Source organism: Scatophagus argus, chromosome 2, assembly GCF_020382885.2.
Source record: "Scatophagus argus isolate fScaArg1 chromosome 2, fScaArg1.pri, whole genome shotgun sequence".
NCBI lineage: Eukaryota > Metazoa > Chordata > Actinopteri > Scatophagidae > Scatophagus > Scatophagus argus.
The window spans coordinates 22,685,451-22,709,729 of NC_058494.1; the positions used below are offsets into that span (position 1 = coordinate 22,685,451).

General features: G+C 41.2%; 2 protein-coding genes across 3 annotated transcripts; both read left to right on the plus strand.

Annotated features, from left to right (window-relative positions):
* The first annotated feature begins 1,028 nt into the window (after window positions 1-1,028).
* LOC124049488 (microfibril-associated glycoprotein 4-like) lies at window positions 1,029-5,086 on the plus strand. Its single transcript, XM_046371190.1, has 5 exons — window positions 1,029-1,178; window positions 1,999-2,199; window positions 2,815-2,911; window positions 3,081-3,248; window positions 4,569-5,086. Exons 1-5 carry the CDS (start codon window positions 1,170-1,172, stop codon window positions 4,838-4,840), a joined length of 747 nt encoding a protein of 248 aa, XP_046227146.1. The 5' UTR covers window positions 1,029-1,169; the 3' UTR covers window positions 4,841-5,086.
* A 983-nt stretch (window positions 5,087-6,069) lies between these two features.
* LOC124049463 (cdc42-interacting protein 4 homolog) lies at window positions 6,070-24,234 on the plus strand. 2 transcript variants are annotated; one of them, XM_046371141.1, is made up of 15 exons: window positions 6,070-6,377; window positions 11,744-11,859; window positions 11,970-12,023; window positions 12,698-12,845; window positions 12,945-13,007; window positions 14,425-14,529; window positions 14,827-14,955; window positions 15,155-15,301; window positions 15,682-15,843; window positions 17,750-17,773; window positions 19,998-20,107; window positions 20,914-21,046; window positions 21,169-21,236; window positions 21,712-21,818; window positions 21,905-24,234. In XM_046371141.1, exons 1-15 carry the CDS (start codon window positions 6,078-6,080, stop codon window positions 22,048-22,050), a joined length of 1,812 nt encoding a protein of 603 aa, XP_046227097.1. In that variant the 5' UTR covers window positions 6,070-6,077; the 3' UTR covers window positions 22,051-24,234. The 2 variants fall into 2 exon arrangements, with proteins under 2 accessions (XP_046227097.1, XP_046227105.1); XM_046371149.1 differs by lacking the exon at window positions 17,750-17,773.
* The last annotated feature ends 45 nt before the right edge of the window (window positions 24,235-24,279 follow it).

A 24,279-nucleotide genomic window follows, 5' to 3' on the forward strand; every position in this document is an offset into this window, starting at 1 on the left:
GGCTGCACGCCACAGTGATGACAGCAATTACAAACAAAGTCAATGTGAAAATGCGGTTACAAAGTAAAGCAAAAGGTCTCGACTTGAGAACAAGCTTCGTGTTCGTCTGGAGCCTCATGAATCTGCTTCACAAACGTACACGGTTTAGAGATTTAAAAAAGGCGAGAGACCGGACTGAAATAAAATAAAACGAAGCAGAAAGTTTCTGGCAGGTTCTGAGTTGAGTCAGAGGCTGAGTTGAACACGAACTTGCAGGTAGGTTAATGTGCTAACTTGCAGTCGGTATCAACAAACTGATTTTATGGGGGGGGGGATAAACACAAATGGTCCAACAGTCAATTATGCATGAACGACATGACATGAAAATGTGCTTCACTGCCTGTTTGAATATAGTGAGGACTACAGAAACACTTCAGCTACACATGAAACAACATCATATCTAAACAACCAGGAATGTTCCGGAGTTGCTTCAGTTTTTCTGTACCCTGCAGCTGTGATGTCGTTGTGGGGTTTCCACACAGGACAAGAGCTGCTGCAAGGAGTTTTAAAATAAAACTGGAATTTCCAGAATTTTGCATGAGTTTGAAGGAGCCTGTTTATGATTGTGTTTGCAGTACATTTAGTGGCTAAATATTTTCTGTTCTTGTTTTGCCTTTAGTTTTCATAGTAAAATGGGTAATTACGTTTAATGAGTAACCAGATAATCAATACTCTCAGTGTTAGTCATGCGCTGCAAATAATGAGGTCATGAGTGCAAATTCCACCAGTGAATTTTTCATATTTAAAAGTTGTTTGTCTGGTTGTTTTGAAAATATTCTGATTATACTACTCGTATCAAGTTTTATCACCTCCACTTTGTCAGGGATGTGATTATGAATACCATCCTTTTTTCTTTCTTGACTCCACATTAAAATAAAATCATGATGTCTAACTACAGATTGTAATATCACAACATCCACAGAAACTTAAAACCAACAGTACGACTTCAGTTTCTGCTGTTCCCTGAATAACAGTGATGAACTTTATGACTGTCGGTCTGTTTTCACAAAGCGTCAGTGTGTCACATGCCTCCACAGACACACCTCACATGCACTGTTTAAAAGTGCCCACAGACAGACCGACTGACCAAACGGAGTCCAGTTCAGCTGTGAGCCTTCCTCTCCACAACGATGATGCAGGTAAGAGTGACACCAGATTTCACCCAAGCTGCAGAAATGAACATTTAAACCAAATTATTTTGTTTGTGACAAACAAGCTGTTGCTCTCATGAATGATTTTCCTCTCAATTTAAATGATCTGTGAGAAAATGTCAAAATAATAACAACAACAATAACAGAACAGTTTACTCTGATCTAATTGCTCATTCTTATCAATTGCTGGAAGTTTTTCTAATAGCTGATCTGAGTCATCTAAACATTTTGCTATTGGTAACTTGAATAAGTCAATAACGCTTATTAAATTCAACCCAATTGATAACTAAAATGCAACATCAGTAACTGATTTATCTTGATCTTTTTTATGTAGAGTTTGTTGATTTTGATTATTGAGGATATTATTGTTGATTTTATAATGTTGTTCAGATGTTTCAGTCACAGCGAACTCATATCTGTTTCCACACGTGTGAACTCACTGATTTCAGTTCAGTCCAGTTTCCACTGAAACATTACAGGGAACAGACGCAGACGTATGTTGGAGTATAAAGTTTTGTGTCTGGTAAAGTTTCATTCAACCAAATCTGGTTTAACAGCCTCTGCTTCCCGAGAGACTCAGATTAATAATTAACACAGCATTGCTGTAATGCAAACATCCAGTGGGATGTGTTCAAACTCAGCCAGCAGGGAAATCCCAGCTGCTCGAACTGCTGTGCGGAGACGGACTTTTCTGAAACAAAAGTGAAAATAAAAACAAAAACAAAAACCCCACTCAGGACAAGCTGTGTGACTTAAAAAAAGTAAAAAAGAAAATGCAGATAATCACAGTAATCTCTTTCACTTCCAGGCAACATCATTACTTGGAGCTCTGCTGGTTCTAGCAGCCTCAGTTTATGGAGACCCTGAGTTTTATTTACCTGTCGACTGTGATGACATCCATCGCCATGACAACACCACCCCCAGTGGGGTGCACATCATCTATCCAGGAGGTCCCACCATGCCCCTGAGCGTCTACTGCGACATGGACACTGATGGAGGAGGATGGACTGTCAGTACACGTCATATCGTTTTCTAATCTTAAACATGGATGAACATCAGTCTGTGCGTTTGAATCATTAACCCTCGAGTAAAACACCGAAGAGCTGTAGGCTTCACTTGCATGTGACATCTCAGATTTTCAACAATATGCTGCAACAGTAGAAAAGTGCGTCACGCGTCTGATTTTCTTATGAAGACTCAGGACATGCAACAATAAAGCCAACAGGTGTTTTGTTTTTTGTTTTTGTTTTTTTGTTCCTCTAAACGTCAAACTATTTCTTTAAGGCTGGGTCGAAGGACTGAAAACTCACAATGATGAATGAATCTTTTGAGTATCTTTTGGCTCTGTCTCCTTAAAATCCTCATCCAGCTCAGGAAAGTTCACTTCTTGACTCTGTTGACATGAAAACAGCAGAAGTTAGAGACTTACTGACTTACTTACTTACTTACTGAAAGCTACTGTAGATGTAACCCGGCACAGACAATCATCAAAGTTGTGCTTGGTTGGCTGTTGGGATGTATACACTTATCTGAGGTCTTACTAGTTGAATGTATAGCATTACATATTAAATTAATGATGAGTGAATGTTTTGTCTCTCCCGCCTCCTCTGATTCTCCCTCTCAGGTATTTCAGAGGAGGATGGACGGGACTGAAAGCTTCTTCAGACCCTGGAGCCACTACAAGACTGGATTTGGGAACGTGGCTGGTGAATATTGGCTTGGTGAGTTCTGGAGGAGAAACACATCAATAACATGTGCCGCCTTCCATCTCCCACTTCCATTTTGCTGAAGTGAGATGAGGCACAAGGTTCGACTGGGCGATGGGTGAGAGAAATGTAAAGGACTTTGGTGCTGATGGCTTTTGAAACAGATGTTTGTGAAACTTTTCAGGGCTGGAAAACATCTTCCTGCTGACTGTGAGGAAGAAGAACGAGCTGCGGGTTGACATGGAGGACTGGGAGGGAAACCAGGCGTTCGCAAAGTACTCCTCCTTCTCCGTCGATACAGAGAACGCCGGATATCAGCTTCACCTGGGAAGCTTTTCAGACGGAGGGGCAGGTGAGGATCACTGAGCGGATCTTATTTTGGGAAGTTCAGGTTTTAATGTCAAGGCAAATGGATATTGTAAATGAGAAACGTTCTGGTACTCAACAATGGAATCGTTTATTTTGCAAGTTAAAATCCCTCTCCACTCAAAAATATATCATTGTATTCCTACATCATTGTATTCCTACAGTTGGATTTCTGAACTCTGCTGTGCAGACTGATGTTCAGAGTCTGCCTTTACAGTAACTTTACAGTTAGGTAGAAACTAGAAATCAAAAAGATGCCCTTTAGATGCCTTTTAAGGACTTTAATGTAGAAATTATACTTTTTTGTTGAAAAAGAAAGTTATTACAAAACATGTAATACACGTCAGGAGGGGATCTTAGAAGTTTTACTGCATTCTTGTAAAGCTGGATGTAATACTGTGGGCTAACAGAACAGAAGACAGTGCTGACAACTCACATTGATTTTTGTGATACCAGTGAAAATGTGCCTCCCCAGAGAGAAAAATTAAATAATCTTTGGTTCATTTCTAAAAGCATACCTGTGTAGCCCGTTTAGCTGAAGGCACCTTGTTTATCTCTAGGATTTATAAAGCAGGGCGGCACGGTGGTGCAGTAGTTAGCACTGTCGCCTCATAGCAAGAGGGTTCCAGGTTCGAATCCCGGTCTGGGCCCTTCTATGTGGAGTTTGCATGTTCTCCCTGTACCTGCGTGGGTTTTCTCCGGGTACTCCGGCTTCCTCCCACAATACCAAAAACATGCACATTAGGTTAATTGGCTACTCTAAATTGCCCCTAGGTGTGAGTGTGAGAGTGTGTGGTTGTTTGTCTTTGTGTGTTGGCCCTGCGATTGACTGGCGACCAGTCCAGGATGAACCCCGCCTCTCGCCCGTAGTCAGCTGGGATAGGCTCCAGCTCCCCTGTGACCCTGACGGATAAACAGTATACAAAATGGATGGATGGATTTATAAAGCAGGTGATCCAGTCTGTGAAAGTAAGAGTGTAGAGTCAGTAAGGGACTGTAGAAAAATTACTGGGGTGGGAAGAGGGAGAAGAAAAACCCCATTTGTAAAAAACAAACAAACAAAAAACCCCCGAAAAACAAACCCATTGTTAATATTTTCTTTGAACACTCCACCCCAAATGACGGAAAGAAGACACTCTATTATATAACACAACATAAGCAACAAATTACTTTTATCCTTTTATTGCACTGAACAGGCGTTTAAAGACATAAAGATCACACACAGGACTAGCTGTGTACATTATGAAAGCAACAAATAAATAAATACAAATCAATAAATAATTCAACTCTTTGTCTTTATTCGCAGGGGACAGTTTGACAAATCAAAACAACATGAAGTTCACCACCTTCGACAAAGATCAGGATCAGTGGGACAAAAACTGCGCTCAGCATTTCCTCGGTGGATTCTGGTACAACGCCTGCCACATGAGCAACCCCAACGGCATGTACGCGCCTCACGGTGCCATCGGCTTTGAAAACGTCCATGTCATTTGGCACGCGTGGAAGGGCTGGAACTACTCCCTCAAGACTGTCGCCATGAAGATCAGATCCGTCGCCACGTGCTCATGCAAACGTTAAATGGTTAGCCTAAACGCCTCCTGTGTGGTTATCACTGAATTCACCAACAGCAACGTGTACAGCAAAGTGAAAGTACAATCGGTCACATTATTTAAGTTGCACAGACTGAATGCATGTGTTGCCTGCTGTGTCTCGTTTATTCAGTCGCTCATTTTGCTATATTTACGTTGTTAATTTTTTTTTTTTTTTTTGCAGTAACTGGTTTTGATATGACTTATATAAATAAACTTTATTATTATCACATCACATCATCATCACTATTATTATTATCAGCAGTAGTGTAGAGCCAGGGAATAAACAGCCTTTGTGGCTTTTGTTTATATTATAATATATTGAAGTGTAGTATAAAATTGATCACATATACTACAACACATATATATCTATCGTGTTCACCGCCTTAGTTTAACTTGAGGCTGATAAGAATGTGCTTAGTGAAAACATTATAACATTTGACCTGATGGTGGCGCTAGACTAAAAGATAAGGGATTCACTGAACCCGGTAGGATTCAACATTTGGGAACCATGAATGTCTGTACACATTTAGTGCCAATACTGAAATATTAAACAGAACAAATGACAACGTTGACCTGCTGGTGGCGCTCGGAGATGAAGGAAAAAAATCTGAATTAACTAAAGACTTGTCATATTTCAACTATCATCTTAATTTATAATATTACACCGGAATTTATTATTATATTTTAGGTAACCAGTAGCTGAAGTTGTCAGGTGAATACAGCGCAGTAACGTTTGCCTTGTAGGGGAACAGACGTACAAAGTGGTAAAAAAACCCAAAACAAAACAGGGAAAACCCGAGTAAAGTACCTCAAAACCCAAACTTGAACACAGTAAATATATTTTGATTGCATCATATTTTACACCCGTTTTATTTGTCAAAGCTCAGTCTGAATGAAGTAACCGCAGTGTTAAACGGTGAGGATCCATCGCTTTTTACTGGGCGGTGAGCAGTTCAGGTGTCGTCCAGTAAAACTCATCTTTGCATTTTTACTTTTATTTGCTCATGTGCACAGCGTAACAACTGGAGGGCACTCGGCCCTCGCTGCCACACAATGCAGCCATGTGTTTACTTTAAGGTTCCGCTTTTTAGGGTCGCTTCTGATGGAAATAACCTCAAGCTGCGTCTTTAAGATAAAACAAACAGAGACGCTGCTGGTAGGTTTTCCCACCCGGTTCCTCCCCCTCTCCCTCCCTCCCTCCCTCCTCCCCCTCCTCCCTCTCTATGGGACTAAACTTGTTTCAGGAAAAAGCGCCTGAACATATTTTTTTCTCTCGCTGGCTGGGAGAAACAGGACAGCCGTGTCCGTGCCAAGGAGAAGGCGTAGACTTCCTCCACACATTTCCTCCGCCATCGAGGCTCAAAAGTTTTGTGGAATCTTTGTGCAAACGAGAGAAGACTTTCCAGCACCACCTCCACCTCCACCACCTCCACCTGGTTGAGTCTTTTCTTTGCCCTAAAACAACAAGAGGGGATCCCTCCATCCGAGGTTTGGCAGACATGGACTGGGGGACGGATCTCTGGGTGAGTTTGACAGTAGACTCGCGGAGAAGTCTTTTAAAAGAAATACCTTCAACATCCCACAAGGAGCAGGCTGTCCTGCTTATTGTTTCCGTCGTCACAAGCTAGACGGGACTGTTGTTTGTTTCCTTTCCTTCACGGCAGGCCTGAGCTAAGTAATGTTGAAGCAGCAGGAGTCCTTCTGTAAAGCCTGCAGCCAGAGGATTTCGCAACTCCTGCTGCATACCTTATCATAATCAGAGGGGAGAGAGAGGAGGCTTTTATTAGCCTGCTTCATGGGCACCTTATCTGCTGAGGGCTGAAGGTGTAATCTTTCTTCTTCTTCTTCTTTCCCACTCCTTAGCTTATATGCTTTATGCGACAACACTTCTCAGGAAGCGTTCAGGTTAACCAACTGGCCAGTGTGTAAGCAGTGAGTCACACTGACAGTCAACAAGTCATCACACACAACACCAGCCAGCAGTCAGTGAACATTTCAGTGGTTTGGACCGACCCAGAGGGGGTCACAGGCTGCTGCAAATAAGGATTATTTTCACTTTTCGTTACATTGGACCATGAAAGGAACAAAGATAATCGTGAAATGTTAGAAGAGGAGACAAGATTATGTCTTCAAAAGTGTTGGTTTTTGTCCTACCAGCTGTCCAAAAGCCAAAGACATCCTGTTTACGGCCTCATACCACACGAAAGGCAGGAAATCCTCACATTAGAGAGGCCCAAAACAAGAGAAAGTTTGGCATTTTTGCCTGAAAAACGATTAATCAGAATGTTTTTGATTAATTTTTGGACAATCGCTGTCCAACCACTGACAGACTGATCTTTTCTCTCTTTTCTTTTTTTTTTTTTTTTTAGCTCTGCACTGATCACACACACTCATGTGGAAGACGACTTGCGTGTTATGTGTAACAGTGTGTGTTTTGGCTCGAACAAGACATACTGACTTGAAGTGTTTATGATGGTTGGTTAAATGGCCGGCGATGAGGCGCAAACACAACTCATTTTCCCGAATCCCGCTGTGATTGTGGTCAAAGTCTGAGCACATGCCTCTGAGATTATACCACAGTCAAACACAGACTGGGTGAGGCTTGCCTGTTTAAATGCTGGCCGTTTGTTGGGAAAGAGTTGAAATTCAAAAATCATTCGACAGCTGCTGCTCGGGGCGTGTTTGATAAACGATGGCTTAATCAGACTTAATTTTTGGGAAAAACCAAAACACATCAGAGCTGAAACTCCTGGGCGTTTATTCAGTTCCACTGAAAATGAAACTGTAACTAATAATTATTTTCATTTGTAATCCAAACCTTGAGATATCCAGATATCCTGTCTCATTGGAATAAGAAAAGAAGCAGGAAAAGCTCCAATCTGAGATGCTAGAAACAATGAATTTGTGTTTGATAAATTGTGGTGCTGTAATGATTAGTTGATTAATGAATTCGCTGGAAAGAAAAGAAACGGGAAGAAAACCAACTGCAACTTCTCTGATAATCAGTTAATCGTTTCAAGCCAAAAAATATCAAACGTTTGCTGTGTCCAGACTGCTCCTGTTTGTCATTTATGCTGCTGATTAAAGAGTCTTTGAGTTTTGGACTGTTGTTTGGACAGAAGAAACCTTTACTTTGTATTCTGGGGAGCTGCGATGAGCATTTTTCACAATTTTCTCACATTTCACCCACCGAGCAGTCAGTTGTTAATAAAAAATAATCTTTAGCTGCAGCCCTACTAAACAGATGCTTAATTTTCTGTCAGTTTGCTAACCGATTCATCATTCATTGAGCAAATGATCGTTTACCCGCACTGTGTCATTTTTCAAGCAAAGGCTACACGTCGCACGTTATCTGGTTCCACCTCAGACGGCTGCACCAAACCAAACGAGACATAGCCGAGCACTTTCAGTAGGACAGGACTGCAACTGTTTCCTAGCAACCAATTTAAATGTCACTAAAGTCTTTACGAGGTGAGACATGTAAAGGCCTGGATGTGTTGGTGGCTGTTTGTAAGCCATTTCTGGAGAAAGACAAATAAATGCTGAGTCTCATCCCCAATCTTCAAATCACCGCCAACCCAAAACGTCAGTATTGGACAACCTGAAAATGAGACTCAACAATCGAGTGTCTTTTTCAGAATCGCAGATGCCCAGAACACGTTGTGTTATTGGAAAAACCTGCATAGCATACCTTTTAAAGTTTGTTGTGAAATATGTAAATAAGCTAAGAGCTTCACACAAACCTAGTTATGGCTGGTGTAACCCAGTCCTGTAACATTATGATTGAGGTGAACTACAATGTGACCTCAGATCAGTCGAGATCAGGAAGGGCGCACGCTTCTGTGCTCCGTCACGGTGAGGGGTGGGACTAGTCCGACTGGTTCCAGGGTTTGGAGAGTCCCCCCGGGACCGTCAGTCATAGGGCGGAGGTTCACGCTGAGCTAATGATTATCTCATTCCTGAACCCTCTCTGCTTCACTTTCGGTATTTCCGCCTGTCACGCAGACATGCACATGTACTACAGTAAAGTGCTGGAAGGAATAACTTCACACCGGCTTTAATCTCTCCATAGTTTGTTTCGCCTCCATCTCTTCACCTTGATCCCTCTCCTTCCTGGTGCAGGTTTATGATCAGGTTCCTTCCTCCTCCCCTGCCTCCTCTCAGCCCTCTCGTATCCAGGACATTGCTAACTGTGTTACTGTATGATCTCCATTTAGCTTCCCCCTCCTCTGAGGACTCGCTATCTGTGTCTCTGACTCCAAAAGACCCTGCAGCTTGTCGAGCGAGAGAGAGAGACACACACACACACACACACACACACACACACACACACACACACACACAATCAACAGGAAGGTGGAGTCTGTCTTTGTATTTCATAGAGACACAACAACAGAACCACCCTGTTGCTTTGTATGTCCTGATTCTCGTGCGTTCATGCAATCACACCAGACAGTTTTTCAGCTTCTTCACTGTATGTGCCGCCACTGTATAGACAGAAGTCAGTGGGGACAGAGAGGACAAATGTTACCTGTCCGACAGGTTTGAGCGTGTGTGTGTGTGTGTGTTTTGAATGCAAGGATGTGTGTAAAGAGGGTGAGAGAGAGAGAGAGGAATGTTGAAAGGAGAGTTTGCCTTTATTCTCTACTACTATTCTCTGCTCCTTTGTACTTTCTGAGCTTATGGGAAAATGAAAAGGTGTGTGTGCGTGTGTGTGTGTGTTTCCACAGCCTGATGAAATGTGATCCAAATGGAAGCAGTCAGTTTCGTCCAGGGGTGCCCAAACATTTTCCCCAGGGGGCCCAAACTGAACGTTACGGCCAAAAGCAAGCATTGTTTGTGTTGTATCGTTAAAATGTAAAATGCTACTAGGATCCCAAGTTCCATGAACTAATTGACTGTCCGCTTGTGTCACTCGGCTTGTCTTGCTGAGATTATGAACAATAATCAGGGACCTGACATATTTAAAGAGCATTTTGCCTCACCAAAGGAAGTACAGCATAAACAAAGATTTATATTTTTGTTAGTTTTTTGAGAGAAACATCTGGCGGGCCAAGTTGGTGGCTCAGATCATCCATAGAAAATGAATCAGCAACTGATAAATGGTTAATCGCTGAAGTCAAAGAGAAAAAGTGGAAACATTTTGCTCGTCTGTAACAGTCAACTGTTTTAGACGGACAAATCGACAACTTGTGATGTGCCTTTCTGCTGTTTTCTCAAGACAACGATTAATTGAAGAAGAAAAGAACTGGTAGATAATGGATGAAGTGGTTAATTGCAGCCGTCAGTCTAGCAGTCTAGTCGCTGTCAGTACCCGAAGATGTCGCACAGTGCAAAAAATGTTCATTGTGTTTGGACATTTTTTGCACTTTCTCAGACAGTCCTTAAGCCTGTGAATATTCTCATTCATCCAGGTCATGGTTATCTCAAGGAAATTCAATCGAATGCAACTGGACTTAGTTATTTGTCTTTGAAGACGTTTCACCTCTCATCCAAGAGGCTTCGTCAGTTCATGCTTGCTTGACTAGGCTGGGACTAGTCCCATTCGATTGAATTTCCTTGAGATCAGACAGTCCTTGTGTCACAGCCTGGTGGAGCTGGAGTGAATATAACAGTCACATTAGAGCCGAAGTGGGAGTCGATTAATGGATCAACCCATCAGGCTTTGGTCCTGACGAGGTGGCGTACGGTCCCTGGAAATGGCTGCCTGCTGCTGTAAATGGCACTCTGACAGCAGTGTAACACTAAAGATGTGAACTGAAACTCTCTGTGAAGGTCGGTAAAAACCGAGAGGAGCTTCTGGTTCAGGTGATGAGTTCATGAATGGTTTCAGACTGTCTTTTCGCACATTGTTATCAAAAGCGTATCGAATGATAGGCTCTTAAGTGAGGAATCTGTCGTTAACTTTTCTCACATTTTATAGATTAACCAAATCTATAAAGCCATTAAAGAGTAATGAAAACAGTCGGTATTTGCAGCACTTTTTATCAGTCACTCATCTGTGCATCACAAAATATTGAGACGAAGAAAAGGAACAAGATAAGAGAAGATAATCCTTTATTGATCGCCTAGAGGGGAAATTTGGGTTACATTAAGTACAGATAAACTTGAAGAAACTAAACAATCAGAGTATAGAATAAAGCAGAAGTGCAATTAGACTCAATCCAAACCAAAGTGCAGACACGTAGTACACAGCCTCCAACAGTTTAACTAATGACGCAGTCACACATGTTGTTCCCCAGTGATTCTTTATCTGACCGTCACTGCAGCCAGATTCACTTCTTGTTTCGGAGGCCTTTTGCTTTCAGTCTGATCCTCGCTAGAAAGGAAACGCATGACAGCTGAGGTCGTGTGACTCATTTGGTCTGTCCAGAACGTCATGCAAGTCGACCATTTCACGCTACATGCAGTTTGACCGTGACTGTAGAACAGCTTCATCCTCCAGGCTGTCAGGATGCTAGACCCTGTCCACCCCCGGACTGTAACACACCCATTTACACAAGGACTTACCTCAGCTGTTTTGCACATAAAGACTCACTGTGTGTGACTGTATTTGCACTACTGCCATTGTTGTACATAGGTTGGATTTTATATTGTTAGTTATTTTTATATTGCACCAGTCCTAAGGTGAGAGAGAAACAGTATTTCAGTTCTCCTGTATGTCCAACACATATAGTGAACTGACAATAAAAATCTTTGGATCTTGAACTTTGACTTTTAAATGAGACATGTAAAACAACCTCAACTTTGAAGATTTTAAATTTCAAATCAGAGGTTTTTGACTCTCTCAGCAGGTGCCTTCAGTGTGTGACACAAGCATGTATCAGCTGACGTGTTTTTTTGTTTTGTTTTTTAATGCTCTTCATGCTTTATGCTCTTCCTCTCTCAGGACCAGTACGATCACATCGACAAGCACACGCAGTCGGGCCTCGACCTGCTGGAGCGTTACATAAAGTTTGTGAAGGAACGGACGGAGATCGAACAGAACTACGCCAAACAGCTCAGGTGTGCTGTCCGTTTCTGTGAGCTTGTTTCTCAAAGTTCATTTCCATTTACATGAATGTGTCTGTGCGGGTAATGGAGAGTCACGCTGCTTCTTTTTCACTGTCTGACAGGAGTCTAACAAAGAAATACACCAAGCGAGGGAGCAAAGACGAGCAAGACTGCAAGTGAGACAGCAATAAAACATCCTGTTTGCTTTATGTTTCCCTCACCTTTCTTATTTTGCACATACAAATTGTACTCACTAAACTCCCTCAGTTACCGCCGCTGTAAGCCCGTCAAGTTTTCTATTTCTGTTCATATACAGCAGGAATGATAACGGTGGCGGATTTACGACCCGTAATTGACAGCGCATGTTCAAACTAAAGGTCTTCGATTTCGCAGAGAAGTAAACAAAAGCAAAAAGCTTCTCATTTCTGGCTGACAAACGTGGATCTTGACAGCTGAAATGACGAGCGTAGCTGCAAGTTATGCTTCAGTGTTCTTGCTTTCAGAGGTTGTGCTTCGTTTAGACAGCAGAACAGCATGAGGAATAACTGAAAATGTTGCTCTGTCTTAACACGAGTTTGGCTGGAGTTTCTTGTGGTGTGAACTTCCCCAAACGGAGACAAGAGCAGGACACTAACTGTAAACTATTTATTGTTGCTTCTTGGCTCACATGTGGTGGATGTTCAAGTCCTGACAAGATATTTTTTAGGGGAACCATTCATCTTATTAATTAAATACTTAACTTGAGCGTAACACCAGGTTCGTTTTGTAGGTTAGTCAGGGTTGCTATGCTGCGATTTAGTCGACTGTTGGCCTCTCCAGCTGATATGATTTTCCAAATTTTGGTCCGCAGATTCAGCAATCACGCATCGTTACAGGAGATCCTGAACGAGCTGAACGACTACGCCGGCCAACGGGAGCTCATCGCTGAAAACATGATGACCAGCATCTGTGTGGAGCTCACCAAATACCTTCAGGATCTGAAACAGGAACGCAAAACGGTGAGAGCGGGAGGGAGGGACACGAGGGGAGAAGGGAGCAGGGCGGATTGCAGAATGACGTCGTTCATTGTGTCATCGTAATTCTCTTCCTTTCCGCAGCACCTGGCCGAAGCCAAGAAGGCCCAGCAGAATTTAGAGAGCAGCTTTAAACACCTAGAAAGCGTGAGTCTCATGTTGTTGCTTGGATCACATGTTTGAGGAGTTTGTTCACCTAAATAAAATTAAAAAATAGATGGAATCTTGTCATACAGATAGATTTTGTAAAGCTTTATTTTACGGGTTTTCCTTTTTTAATGTTTTCCTAACAATTTCGGTAAAGTTTCCCTGAAAGTCTTGCGTAATGTAGTTTAATTTTATGTGGGAAATTCAGCCCTACAAGTCTGTAGACCCTTATTTTAGTTTTGAAGAAGGAAGAAGGAAGCAATAAATATTTCAAAAGCAGAAATATTTATTGGTGTTCATCATTGGTTTAATCTTCATGTATGTTGACGGCACATTTCTGCATGTTCAACAAACCCGCCGCACACAGACCACAAGACTATAGTTAGTAACAAATTAGGTGGTTCTTCCCAAGAAACATCTAGAAAATGATTAAAGACTTGCAGATGTGCAAAATAAAGTGTTGCTATTTTTGTATCACTTTCTCAGGTTTGGAAATATCTCAGATTTCTGCCCCTCCCGTACAGGCCAAAGCAGTGAATGGAATTTTGTTTGTGCTGTGGAAACATCTTTTCTTTCTTTCTGTGGAAGAAAACTGAAAACTGTTCACAGCAAGAACTGTGGGTAATTCACAGTAACGCAGGGACAAAGGAAACACGTGTCGCTGCTGAATATTTATAATTTTGGTCTCATAATTGTGAACCCTTACTTAAATGTTAATAAGTTATAACTAATGACTTCATTCAGCAGGATGGTTTATGTCCCATCAATGGGAACAAGTCTTGGGTTGCCAGGTTGTGAAAAATCTCTGGCCAATCATTAATTGTCAGGTTATCAATACAGTCAATATTTAACGTCGTCAACTTTCTATTAAGCCATCAGCAAAAGTTAGTGAGTCATCTGAAAGTATAAATGCCACCAAGTCAACAACAAAGGGTTTTTCAGCAAACTGTCAAGTCATAATAACTTTTAACAAAACGGATTTTAGTCAAGATGCCCGGCAGCATTTTTGCGCAAGGTCAGAGGTCAACACAGTCAGTAGGAAGAGACTTTAGTGAATGATTTGCTAACCAGTAATTAACTCATTATAACTTATACATCCTTTATAGAGGGATTAAGAAATTTATGAACTTTGTAAAATGGTATTGAATGTTTTTTAACGGTTTGAGCGCCACAAACCAAATCCTCAGTTTTTCTGGGAGCTGACAGAAGATCTGTGATCTCTGAGACTGTTATCTCAAAGCCAGGCCAAACTAAAATAAATCTGTGTGCACCACCAGAGGGAAATGAGTAAACATTTATCATTCATGGCACTGAATTCCCTGACTTTTAATATTTCGAAGGCTATATTCAATGATATTAAAAAAGTGTATTAAAATTAAAATGTGTGTGTGTGTGTGTCTGTCTGAATGCTCTGCAGACTAAGAAGCGCTTTGCCAAGGAGTGGGGGGAAGCTGAAAAAGCCACACAACAAGCAGAGAAAATAGAGAACGACCTCAATGCCACGAAACTCGACGTTGAGAAGGTAAACACACACACACACACACACACACACACACACACAAGCACACATGCTGATTATTATTATTTTTTTTTCACCTGTTGGTTTTTAAGATATTTTCAGTGAAAATCCTTGACTGTCCTTGTCTGTCTCCCTCTGTGGCTGCCTTCTACTCCTTGTGTCCCATCCCTTCCATCCACTTCCTCCCTGCATCTGTTCCCTCATTTCTCCCACTTTGCATTTTGTTTTGCATCTCCTCATTCCTCTCTCGCTTCCTGCATCCTTTCGCCCCCTCCCCCCTCCATGTGGTTCGCTGTGAAGGCCAAGCAGCATGCCCATGCCCGCACACACACGGCGGAGGAGTGCAGGAACGACTATGCAGCACTGCTCCAGAAATACAACAAGGAACAAAACTTCTTCTATTACACTGAGATACCGCAGATCTTCAACGTGAGACACAGACACACATTCACAAAGCAGTACAGCAGCACACGCCTGCGCACTGTGACATAAAATCAAACACAACCCTTTGTTATCTTTCAATATGTCATTGTTTTCATATGCATTTGAGTGCGCAATTAATAAACGCAGACAGTGTGAATGAAAAAGGCAGTTTAAGGAGGCGGTTGTATGTTCCTGTGCCATGCAGAAAATGCAGGACATGGATGAGCGTAGGATTCGACGGCTGGCGGAGGGATACTGCCAGTTTTCAGACATCGAGAAGAAGGTGCTGCCCATCATCTCCAAGTGTCTAGATGGGATCACGACAGCAGGGAAGAAAATTGATGAGAAACAGGTAGATGGTAGATGTTTGTTAGACCGAATGTGACGCACTCCTGATTTTGACCGAACCAGGCTGGCTGCTTTTCCAGTGTTTCCAGCCTTTATGCTAAGCTAGGCTAATCATCTTGTTGTAGCTTAATTTTACCATACACAAACTAGAGTGGCATCAGTCCTTTGACAAGAAAGCAAAATGACTATTTTTGAATACCTCTTACAGTTCATAGGTGTCCTGTGGAGTTATCTTGTCAGCAAACACAAGTTCTGATTACATTAACTGTTGCTTATTGAGACGCATGTGTGCTAAGCAGATTTTATTTACTTATTTATTTTTTTACACAAGTAGTAAAAGTTCAGCATTGTTTACATCCACATTGACTGTTGGTCTCCCTGCAGGACTCCATACTGTTCATAGAGCAGCACAAGTCTGGTTTTGAGCGACCTGGCGATGTGGAGTTTGAAGATTACACCCAAGGAATCAGAGCAGCAACCTCTGACTCCAGCCTCAACCCACCCAAAGTGCGAACCAAGCTGTGGCCTTTCAGCAAGAAGCACAAGGTAAATTTGCATGTTAGATTTTCTCCTCTTTGAGTCTGCACAAAAAGTGTGCTGTCTTAAGGACAAGATAGACGATGCCTCTCCCCTCTCTGCTTCACCCGCTTCTACTTTTGACAACTTGAAAATCCTCTCTGTCCTGTTCTTCAAATGGGGCTCAACTAATTAAAGCTCTGAAGTTGTTATTATCCTGGTTCTTTAGAGGGTTTAACAGGGTTATCTTTTGTGTCTTTTAAACACTACATGCTCTTATTTTGAAATAGGCAACATGAGCACAGTCTGGAAACAATAATGAGTCGCCCTATAATCGAGTTAGAAAGTGCTTAAATGTTCTAATTTGAAGCTTTAAAATTACTGCAATTATGAAATTAAACCCTGCAATAATGTTTCTTGAAGCAAATTTAATTCAACATTAAATCATGTATAGATACAGGAAACTCTTACTGCAAGAGCTGAAGTTTAATAGTGATAAATACAATGACAGTATCTTAAATGGTAAGACTGGCCTCATTTAAAGGACTGAAATGAGTAAAGCATTACTCCACCTCTCAACACTCTGACCTTTAATCTTTAGAATGAAGTTGATCTTTAAAAAAAACAAAAACAAACAGGTTTAGTTTTTAAAATAGCCCCAGTAATTTTTCAAAACAGCTGGGCATTGTAGTTCATAGCAAACATCACTCTAACAGGAGTAAACAATGCATCTGTTGGGCACTATTTTAAGACGTGGATTAATACGCGTTTTGAATGCAGGTGATGTTTTTTTTTTTTATGGAACCTGTCCAGGGTGACGTATGTGGGATTGTTCAATACACTAAAGGGCCCGTGCTCATTGTAAGAAATAAATCCTGTGCGACTCTGTGGTTCATTGATGTGTTTTAGGACAACAATGGAGGCCTCTGGCTCAGAGGAATTAGATGTATTATGGTCTGTTCATTGGACTTGTTGACAAATGTAGCGGAAAATCACTTGACATATCTTTTAATTACTGACACATTTTCATTTCTGATAATAATTACACCAGCGCATCTCAAAACATCTCAGAGAAAAGGTGTCGTGTTACAGCTGGTTTGACGACCTGTCGCAGATACATTTTAAACTGTAAAGAACTTAAAAATCACTCAAAGAGCAGGATCCAGCTCTCGACTTATTTTTGCTCCTGCTGACCATTGAAGAAGTGCACAGTGACGCTCACATAATTTCTAAACAACGCTTTAAGACAAACAAACACACAGGAAACGCAGCACACATTCCTCTCGTGTCTTACCCCGCCACCCTGTTGCCTTCAGGGGCCAATTCTAATTCCATTCTGCTGCACAGACTTGCCCCCAAAACACCCTTTGCTCCTTTTAACTCTTTATCCACTTTACCACAGAAATCTCTGCCTGTTTGACTCACTTCCCTCTCTTGTTTTCCTCTTTTTACCAGTATAATTTTCTCTCTACTTTGCTCCTCTTCCTCTGCTCCCTGTTCCCTGTCTCCCCACCCTTCAGTTTGGCCCTCCGTCTTTCTCTCCCCCGTCCCCTTTCCCACCGGGAAGCAACCCCCTCGCCAAGCTGCAGCACACCCCCCTTACTCTCTGTCTGAGAGAGTTTAATCGCTCTGTAAAACCCCGGATTTCCACCTTAAAGATATTAAACAAACAGCACTTGGTGAGTGACGATATCTGCTCAGGTCCGGTCCACATCCTCCCCTTCTGTCATGTTCTGTAACTCCCCAAGCCCATCCATATATCTCATTGATGTTTTTCATTTAAATAAGCTAACATACGCGAGTGTTTGTACTCTGGTCTTGGTCTTTGCGTTTGTAAACACAACTACCAAGCTTTGTTACTGTAAATGTGTTTTTCCTCATGTGTTGTGTTTGTTGTACACCTGTGTCATTCTGAGTGTCCCTTCTCTCTGTGTAGATATCGCATGCTGAAAAGCACATGGTAACACTTATTATGGTCACATGGAGGGTAGATCTAAAGGTCCAGTGTGTAAGATTCAGGGGCATTATTGGGATATAATATTCAGAATTATGTTAACATTAGTGTATAATTACATGAAAATAAAAATCATGTTTTGTTAACTTAGAATGAGACTTTTACAAACTCTGGCCCTACAGAGGACTTTATGTATTTTCACATTTTAGCAGCCAAGAGTAAGATGAGTGGTGTTCACCACTAGATGCCACTAAATTTTAGGCACTGAACCTTTAAAAGACACTTAAATAATATGTTGATGTTGGATTGTTTGGTAATGGATTGTTTTCAGATGAGTAACTCTACAGTGGAACATACTGTGCTGACCTCTGTGGGTAAAAACAGGTATGCTCAGTCACACCAGGAGGTAGCACTCTGAAGTTCTTCAGCACATTGTTGACAAAGTGCCACTCACATTGCTAGCTGGTGAACTGCTGTAGCGTCTGCGCTAACAGCTAGTCAGGTACGAACATGCTAGCACATTAAGATTGTACATATTACTAAATATCAAGTTACTGAAGAGGAAAAAAGGTTAAGAAAAATCAAGTTACCTAGCTTGCTAGGCTATTACTAGCATAAAATGTTTTGCTTTTCATGTATTGCTCTTAGATTAATAAGATAGATAGATAAATCGTAGCTCTAAGCATTCAGTTTTTCAAAAATAACCTGCCATCTTCTAAAAACCCAAAAGGCCACTTAACAAAACAACGCTATTCTGAGACTCTTCTAATGGGAAAATGTGCCGCATAATAATTTAAAAAGTTTGTTTTTAAGAAATGCGACATGTCCTTGCCCTTTCTGTTGAACACAAGCAGCAGGTTATTGTGCCATATTGGCACCAATTTAGACCAGTTAGTTTGGTCAAAAGAAAAATTAAGGTTAAAAAAAAGATAAAGATAAAATTAATTAATAATAAATGAAGCAACGCCGCTTTTAATTAAGCTGCAATAGCTTCCTCCATTTTGACCTCTCCTGCTCTCTGTACCCATTTAAAGTCAGAATTATCAAGACAGATGGCTATTGTTGTCAAGTTTTATGTGAAAGTTCACCAAATTAAACTTGATGTTAAAAAAATAAAAAGAATTCGAAGAATTTGCTGTGACATTTTACCCTTTTAAATGCAGGTGTGACTGCATGTCATGTGACCTGACCTGCTGGTCAGGTGCAAGATTATTTTCCTGGGTGGAGTTACTCATTAATATACAAAAGTAAATGCATTCTTCTCATTCAACAGGGAACTAAAATCTATTCAGGGAACATTATACTCTTTCTCTTCAAACTGAATATGAGAGAAGCAAGTCTTCATTCTGTGATGTTATACTGATACCCAACTTTAAACAACACACTTTTAACAGCCTTTCTCTCAAAGAAATGCTCACACTGTTTGTTGCATTCTAGTGATATAGTCTCAAATATCTAATCTCATACCAATATTTAACTTTGTCTTTGTGGAGATGAAAAACTGGGCTGCTTCTTCAAACCCTTTTTCAGTCAGTTTGCACAAGCTTCACTCAAACTCTGGAGCAAATCTTTCAAACAAACGAAGATATTTCAGTGGCTCAGGAATAGAAAAACTAAAGCTGATTCAGTCCATTGTTACTTCTCAACTCAGAAACTCAGTCTCCAGATCTTAGAGAAACTTGATCAAGTATTTTTTTTTTGTTTAAATATGAGTTGCATTCATTATCTTTGTTTGTTTAATATTGGTTTAAAATAAGAATTATTGAGTCATTGTGCTCACCAAATGGTATATTGGTATGGCATCACAGTAGAGTTTCTTACTTGTTGTTTCTGTCTGTTGCTGTCTCTGTTGTTCATACAGTATGCCCCAGTGCAAAACTGCACAGCTGAAAGTCAGTGGTATTCTCATGGGATGATAAGGTTGTAAACAGTCATTCTCCTCACTCTTTCTGCTCTGTTTTCACATCACTGCTGCCGTACCTCGAATGGGGTTTGCTTCCTCGACCCGCAGAATAATTTTGTGGCTCAGTGTCGTGAGGCTTGTTTGGCTAACATGCAGTATTAACCTGTCAGTCTGTGTGTAAACGTTTGATTAGCAGTGGAAAACAGAGATAGAGACAAGGAGGAGTGACATCTGGTGGTGATCGTTGGTAAGGCTGTTGTGTACAATGATGCTTTGAACATTTACTGTGAGCATGTCCCTGTGTTTGCTGTGTGTGTGTGTGTGTAGCCGCCAGCGGCAGAGGATTTCTCTCATCTTCCTCCAGAGCAGAGGAAGAAGAGGCTGCAGGCGAAGATTGATGAAATCACCAAAGATCTGCAGAAGGCACAGGACCAAAGGTGCTGCTGAGTAACAGTTGATAACGATTGATTGATGTTCACTGTGATCATCTGAAGTTCCCTCAGTTCCTCTTCTGTCTCGATTAGCTATAATTTGTCCAATTTGTTTTTTGTTTTTTTTTTTAGATGTTTTTGATCTGTTATGAACTATTTTGATACTTTTCATTCACTTTTGAAGAAAAGAAATCAGCAGCAACCAAAGAAAAGAAAAAAAAAGAAATCCTTAAACATTATTTATTAAACATTTAACACAGGAGCTAAACTGTTTCATCAGATTTCCCAGGTTTGATTGACAGCAAGCCCATAACTCAGATACACTCAGACACACACACACACACACAAACGTCTCTCATATTAAATAAACAAAGCAGCTTTCACTTCTGGTTGAAAAGTACATGTTAGCACAGAACTCCATTGCTGTCAAGGTTTTAAATTTTAATGCTACAGCATACTGTGATAGTTTGGAAAATAGCGTGTCCCTAATTTGGTGGCAGCAGTTTGCAGAAGACGTTCTCCCGTTTAAACACTCATAAGCAAGAAGCCAGGGTCATAACGAAGTCATTTTCTCAGTGGTGTAAAATAACTTGACTGGTTCACACTGAGCCCTGACCTCAACACAATGCGAAACTCTTTGGAATGAATTGTATCTACAAGTCAGGCCCCTCAGCAAGTATTTCAAACTATTTAAACAAAACTTCTGCCCATCCCTCCTGTTCTTATCAGCAGTGCTGCACAAGAAAAAAAACTTCCTTAATGAGTGCACGCGTTTCCAAAACAATAAGTTTCCTGCTTCCATGTGACCTCAGTGACGCACTGGAGAAAATGAAGGGTGTGTACGAGCAGAATCCTCAGATGGGAGACCCTTCCAGTCTGGAGCCTCAGATCACAGAAACAACCCAGAACATTGGCCGTTTGAGGGGGGAGCTCACCAAATATGAAGTAATCACACATGCCATAGATGATACATACACTTACACGTGCTAATATTGTGTGGATGGCAGATCAGAGTTCAGTATTGCGAATCTGTGCAAGTCTCAACATCTGTTGCTGGTTCATTACAGACGTGGCTGTCAGAAGCAGTGGGAGGAGAGGAATCTACCAACGTCATCAACAATAATACTCAACATAGGTGAGACAGGAACAGCTTCAAGTTTTTCCAGTAAACATGACGCTTCTGCCAGCAGGTGGTTTGCTCAGCTCAGCATTAAGGCTGGAAGCAGGCAGGCTCTCCATGGACAACCTGCAGAGTGAGGTTGACCGATGTACCGCCTGCAAGCTAATCTGGGCTGCTCACTGCTGGTTGTGTGAGCCGCGTCATTAGAGGACTATATGACTGTGGGTTAGACACAGTAGGAACTGACTGAAAAGTACATTTGTTGTTTTTTTACTACACTTTCTTCATAGCATATCTGTCACCACAGTGAACGCTAACTCATATCGCAGGGATCCTTAAATGTGGCTTTCAGAATATAATTAACTGGATGCTATGTTTGCATGTTGTTGTGTTTTTTTAGTGGTTCTTTTTTTACACTGTCCTTGAGGAAATGACATGTCTACACATTACACATCTTTTTTTTTTTTTTCTTGGTGATGTGTATTTTCAGTGTTGTAGCCGCTGATCAGTCTCAGAACATCTACACGGAGTTCGACGACGAGTTCGATGACGTAGAAACTCCTATTGGCCAGTGCACGGCTCTGTATACCTTTGAAGGTACATTTACACCAAACGTGTTCCTAATTAGACCTCATTTTAAGCTTTTACATGTGTCTTATCTGTGTGTGCTTGTTTGTCTCCAGGCAACAGTGAGGGCACCATTTCCATTACGGAGGGAGAGCAGCTGAGTATAATGGAGGAGGATAAAGGAGATGGATGGATGAGAGTCCTTAGAGCCAGTGGAGAGGAGGGATATATACCTTCCTCCTATGTCAGACATAGCCCGTAACACACACGTGCACACAAACACACACAAACACACTTGTGAGACAAAGTTAAGAGCCAAAGGTGAATACAAAGTCATCCATGATAATTGGAACTGTTCTCTACATCTTTTATCTCAGCCGGGACGCGCATAGTGAGATGAAAGTGAGTGATTATAAAGCTCGTTATCGAGGCTGATTGCGATATCACTCCCTGTATCCGCTCGCTGCAGCAGGAGAGGCCGTCTCCGAACACGGACTGTCACTTCTGTCTGATCTTTATAAATTTAAGCTCTTTTAAATCCAGACTTTTGAACGTATGCCGAAACTCTCTTTTTGTCACCATGCTGAGTGACGACTCGTTAACACATTCAGCATCACAGTAGCCTGGCGCCACATTTCCTTCTGTCCATATATCCACGCACTCCACTTTCCCGCTGCCTTTTCTAACAACCTGTTCACCTTTAACTTTTTGTAAGACTAGTCCTTTGCTTAAACTTCTTTTTGAGAGGATAATGTGAGTTTTTTTTTTTAATCATAGTGATATTTTATGACTTATAGCTGGATTAAAACCACTACTCTGTAGGGAGTGTGCAAAACAGAACTTCTCTCAATAGACTTTCACCGTAAAGGACATATTCACGAATGTCATATGGACATTGAAACAGGTTTTTGCTTGCTGTAATCCATTTTCCAGCTGTTCAGCTTGGCCCTAAAGAGGATCTCTTCATCTGATGTAAGTGTCCTCGCCGAGTGAAAAGGCTTCAGTGAAGCTAATCTGAGGCCCCAGCAGTCTGAGTTGGCATAACTTGAGTGGGTATCTCCCAAAGTTTCTGTGTTTTAAATATAAATCCATCTACTTTCTGTATTAATATCCCTCCACTGCAGCTCAGCGGGACAACACTGTCCAGGAAAAACAGAGGAATTTCAGTTCTAACTTTGATAACTTGATATGAGTAACTCAGATCTGCTGGGGGTCACATTAGCTTCTGATAAACTTCAAATATAATATGAAATTTGTTCCCCAACATGCACGTTGGAAGCACTTTAGGAGGGGATGTTTTATAGCCAATAAAAACAGGTTGTGTAAACCTGTAAACCTGTATGATAAAATGTAGTTTCTCTACCACATCTGCAAAGAAACTCGCTTTGCGGTCTGTTGTGAATTGAACGGTTAAAGCTCAATGCTAAGTAAAAATACAGCATCTAGCATGTTATAATTCCTGGCACAAATACTTTGGTGAACTGCGAGTGTGTGAGGTTGCGGCTTCAGAGATCATCACAGAGCACTGACTCGAGATGAGCAACCCAGCAGTGCATAGCAAGCAAACATTAGGTTTTCACATTTTGAAGTCCCACTTTGCACAAAAGTGGCAGACCAGTAACAATCCTGGTCATCAACTGGTTTGTTTTTTAGCTTTCTCATGCATGTGTACTCATTTTATGGTTTTTAACTGCCTGTTTTCTTATACTGAGCCTCTGGACCTCTGAATCTCACTCTTGTTGGCCATCTCAAAACATCCGAAACCATTTATTCTGACCCTCATGACCTGCTCAGCCGAATTTGTAAAGAATTGTTGACATCGGGACTGAATTCGGAGGGATGTGAGATTCAGCTCCTCACTGGATCACTGCCAGGAGTGATGAAAAAATTTAAGCACTTTTAAAATCTGATAGGAGTGTTTAAAGATCCGCTCCAGAGTGTTTATCTTGGTGTGAATAATAAATGCGTGTCTTTTGTGGTCTTTAAGTCGCATCTCTTTCTCTCTCATCCAGAATCTATGAATACGCTGAAAAGTTCATGTTTCAGTGAATGTGCAATTGAGGTTTAAAGTTAACAAATCACGCTCATGTAACGATGGTTTGTACAGAGAGGCTTTCCTCATTCAGCAGATATGGTGGAAATCAGTCTTGTAGTGTTCAACTGTTCACATACGTCAGTCTGCACAGTGACCGTAAAACATCCAAAGAATGAGGAATAAGCAGAATATATTAATGAGTGGAGGGGGATTTTGTAAATCTCACTCCTGTTGAGCCACATAAGGTTTACTCATCTTTGTCTACCACTTTGTCCTGCACTAGTAGATGTTTGCTCAGCATTTAAGGGGTATTAATGTATGATGCATTTTTAAAGAGAAAGTGTATGTATTTACATGTATCATTGGAGTCATAAAGTCAGAGGGGGAAATAAAAAAAAAAAGTCTTGTTTCTTTACAGTATCATTTATGAGAAACATTACACGCAAAAACTGCCAG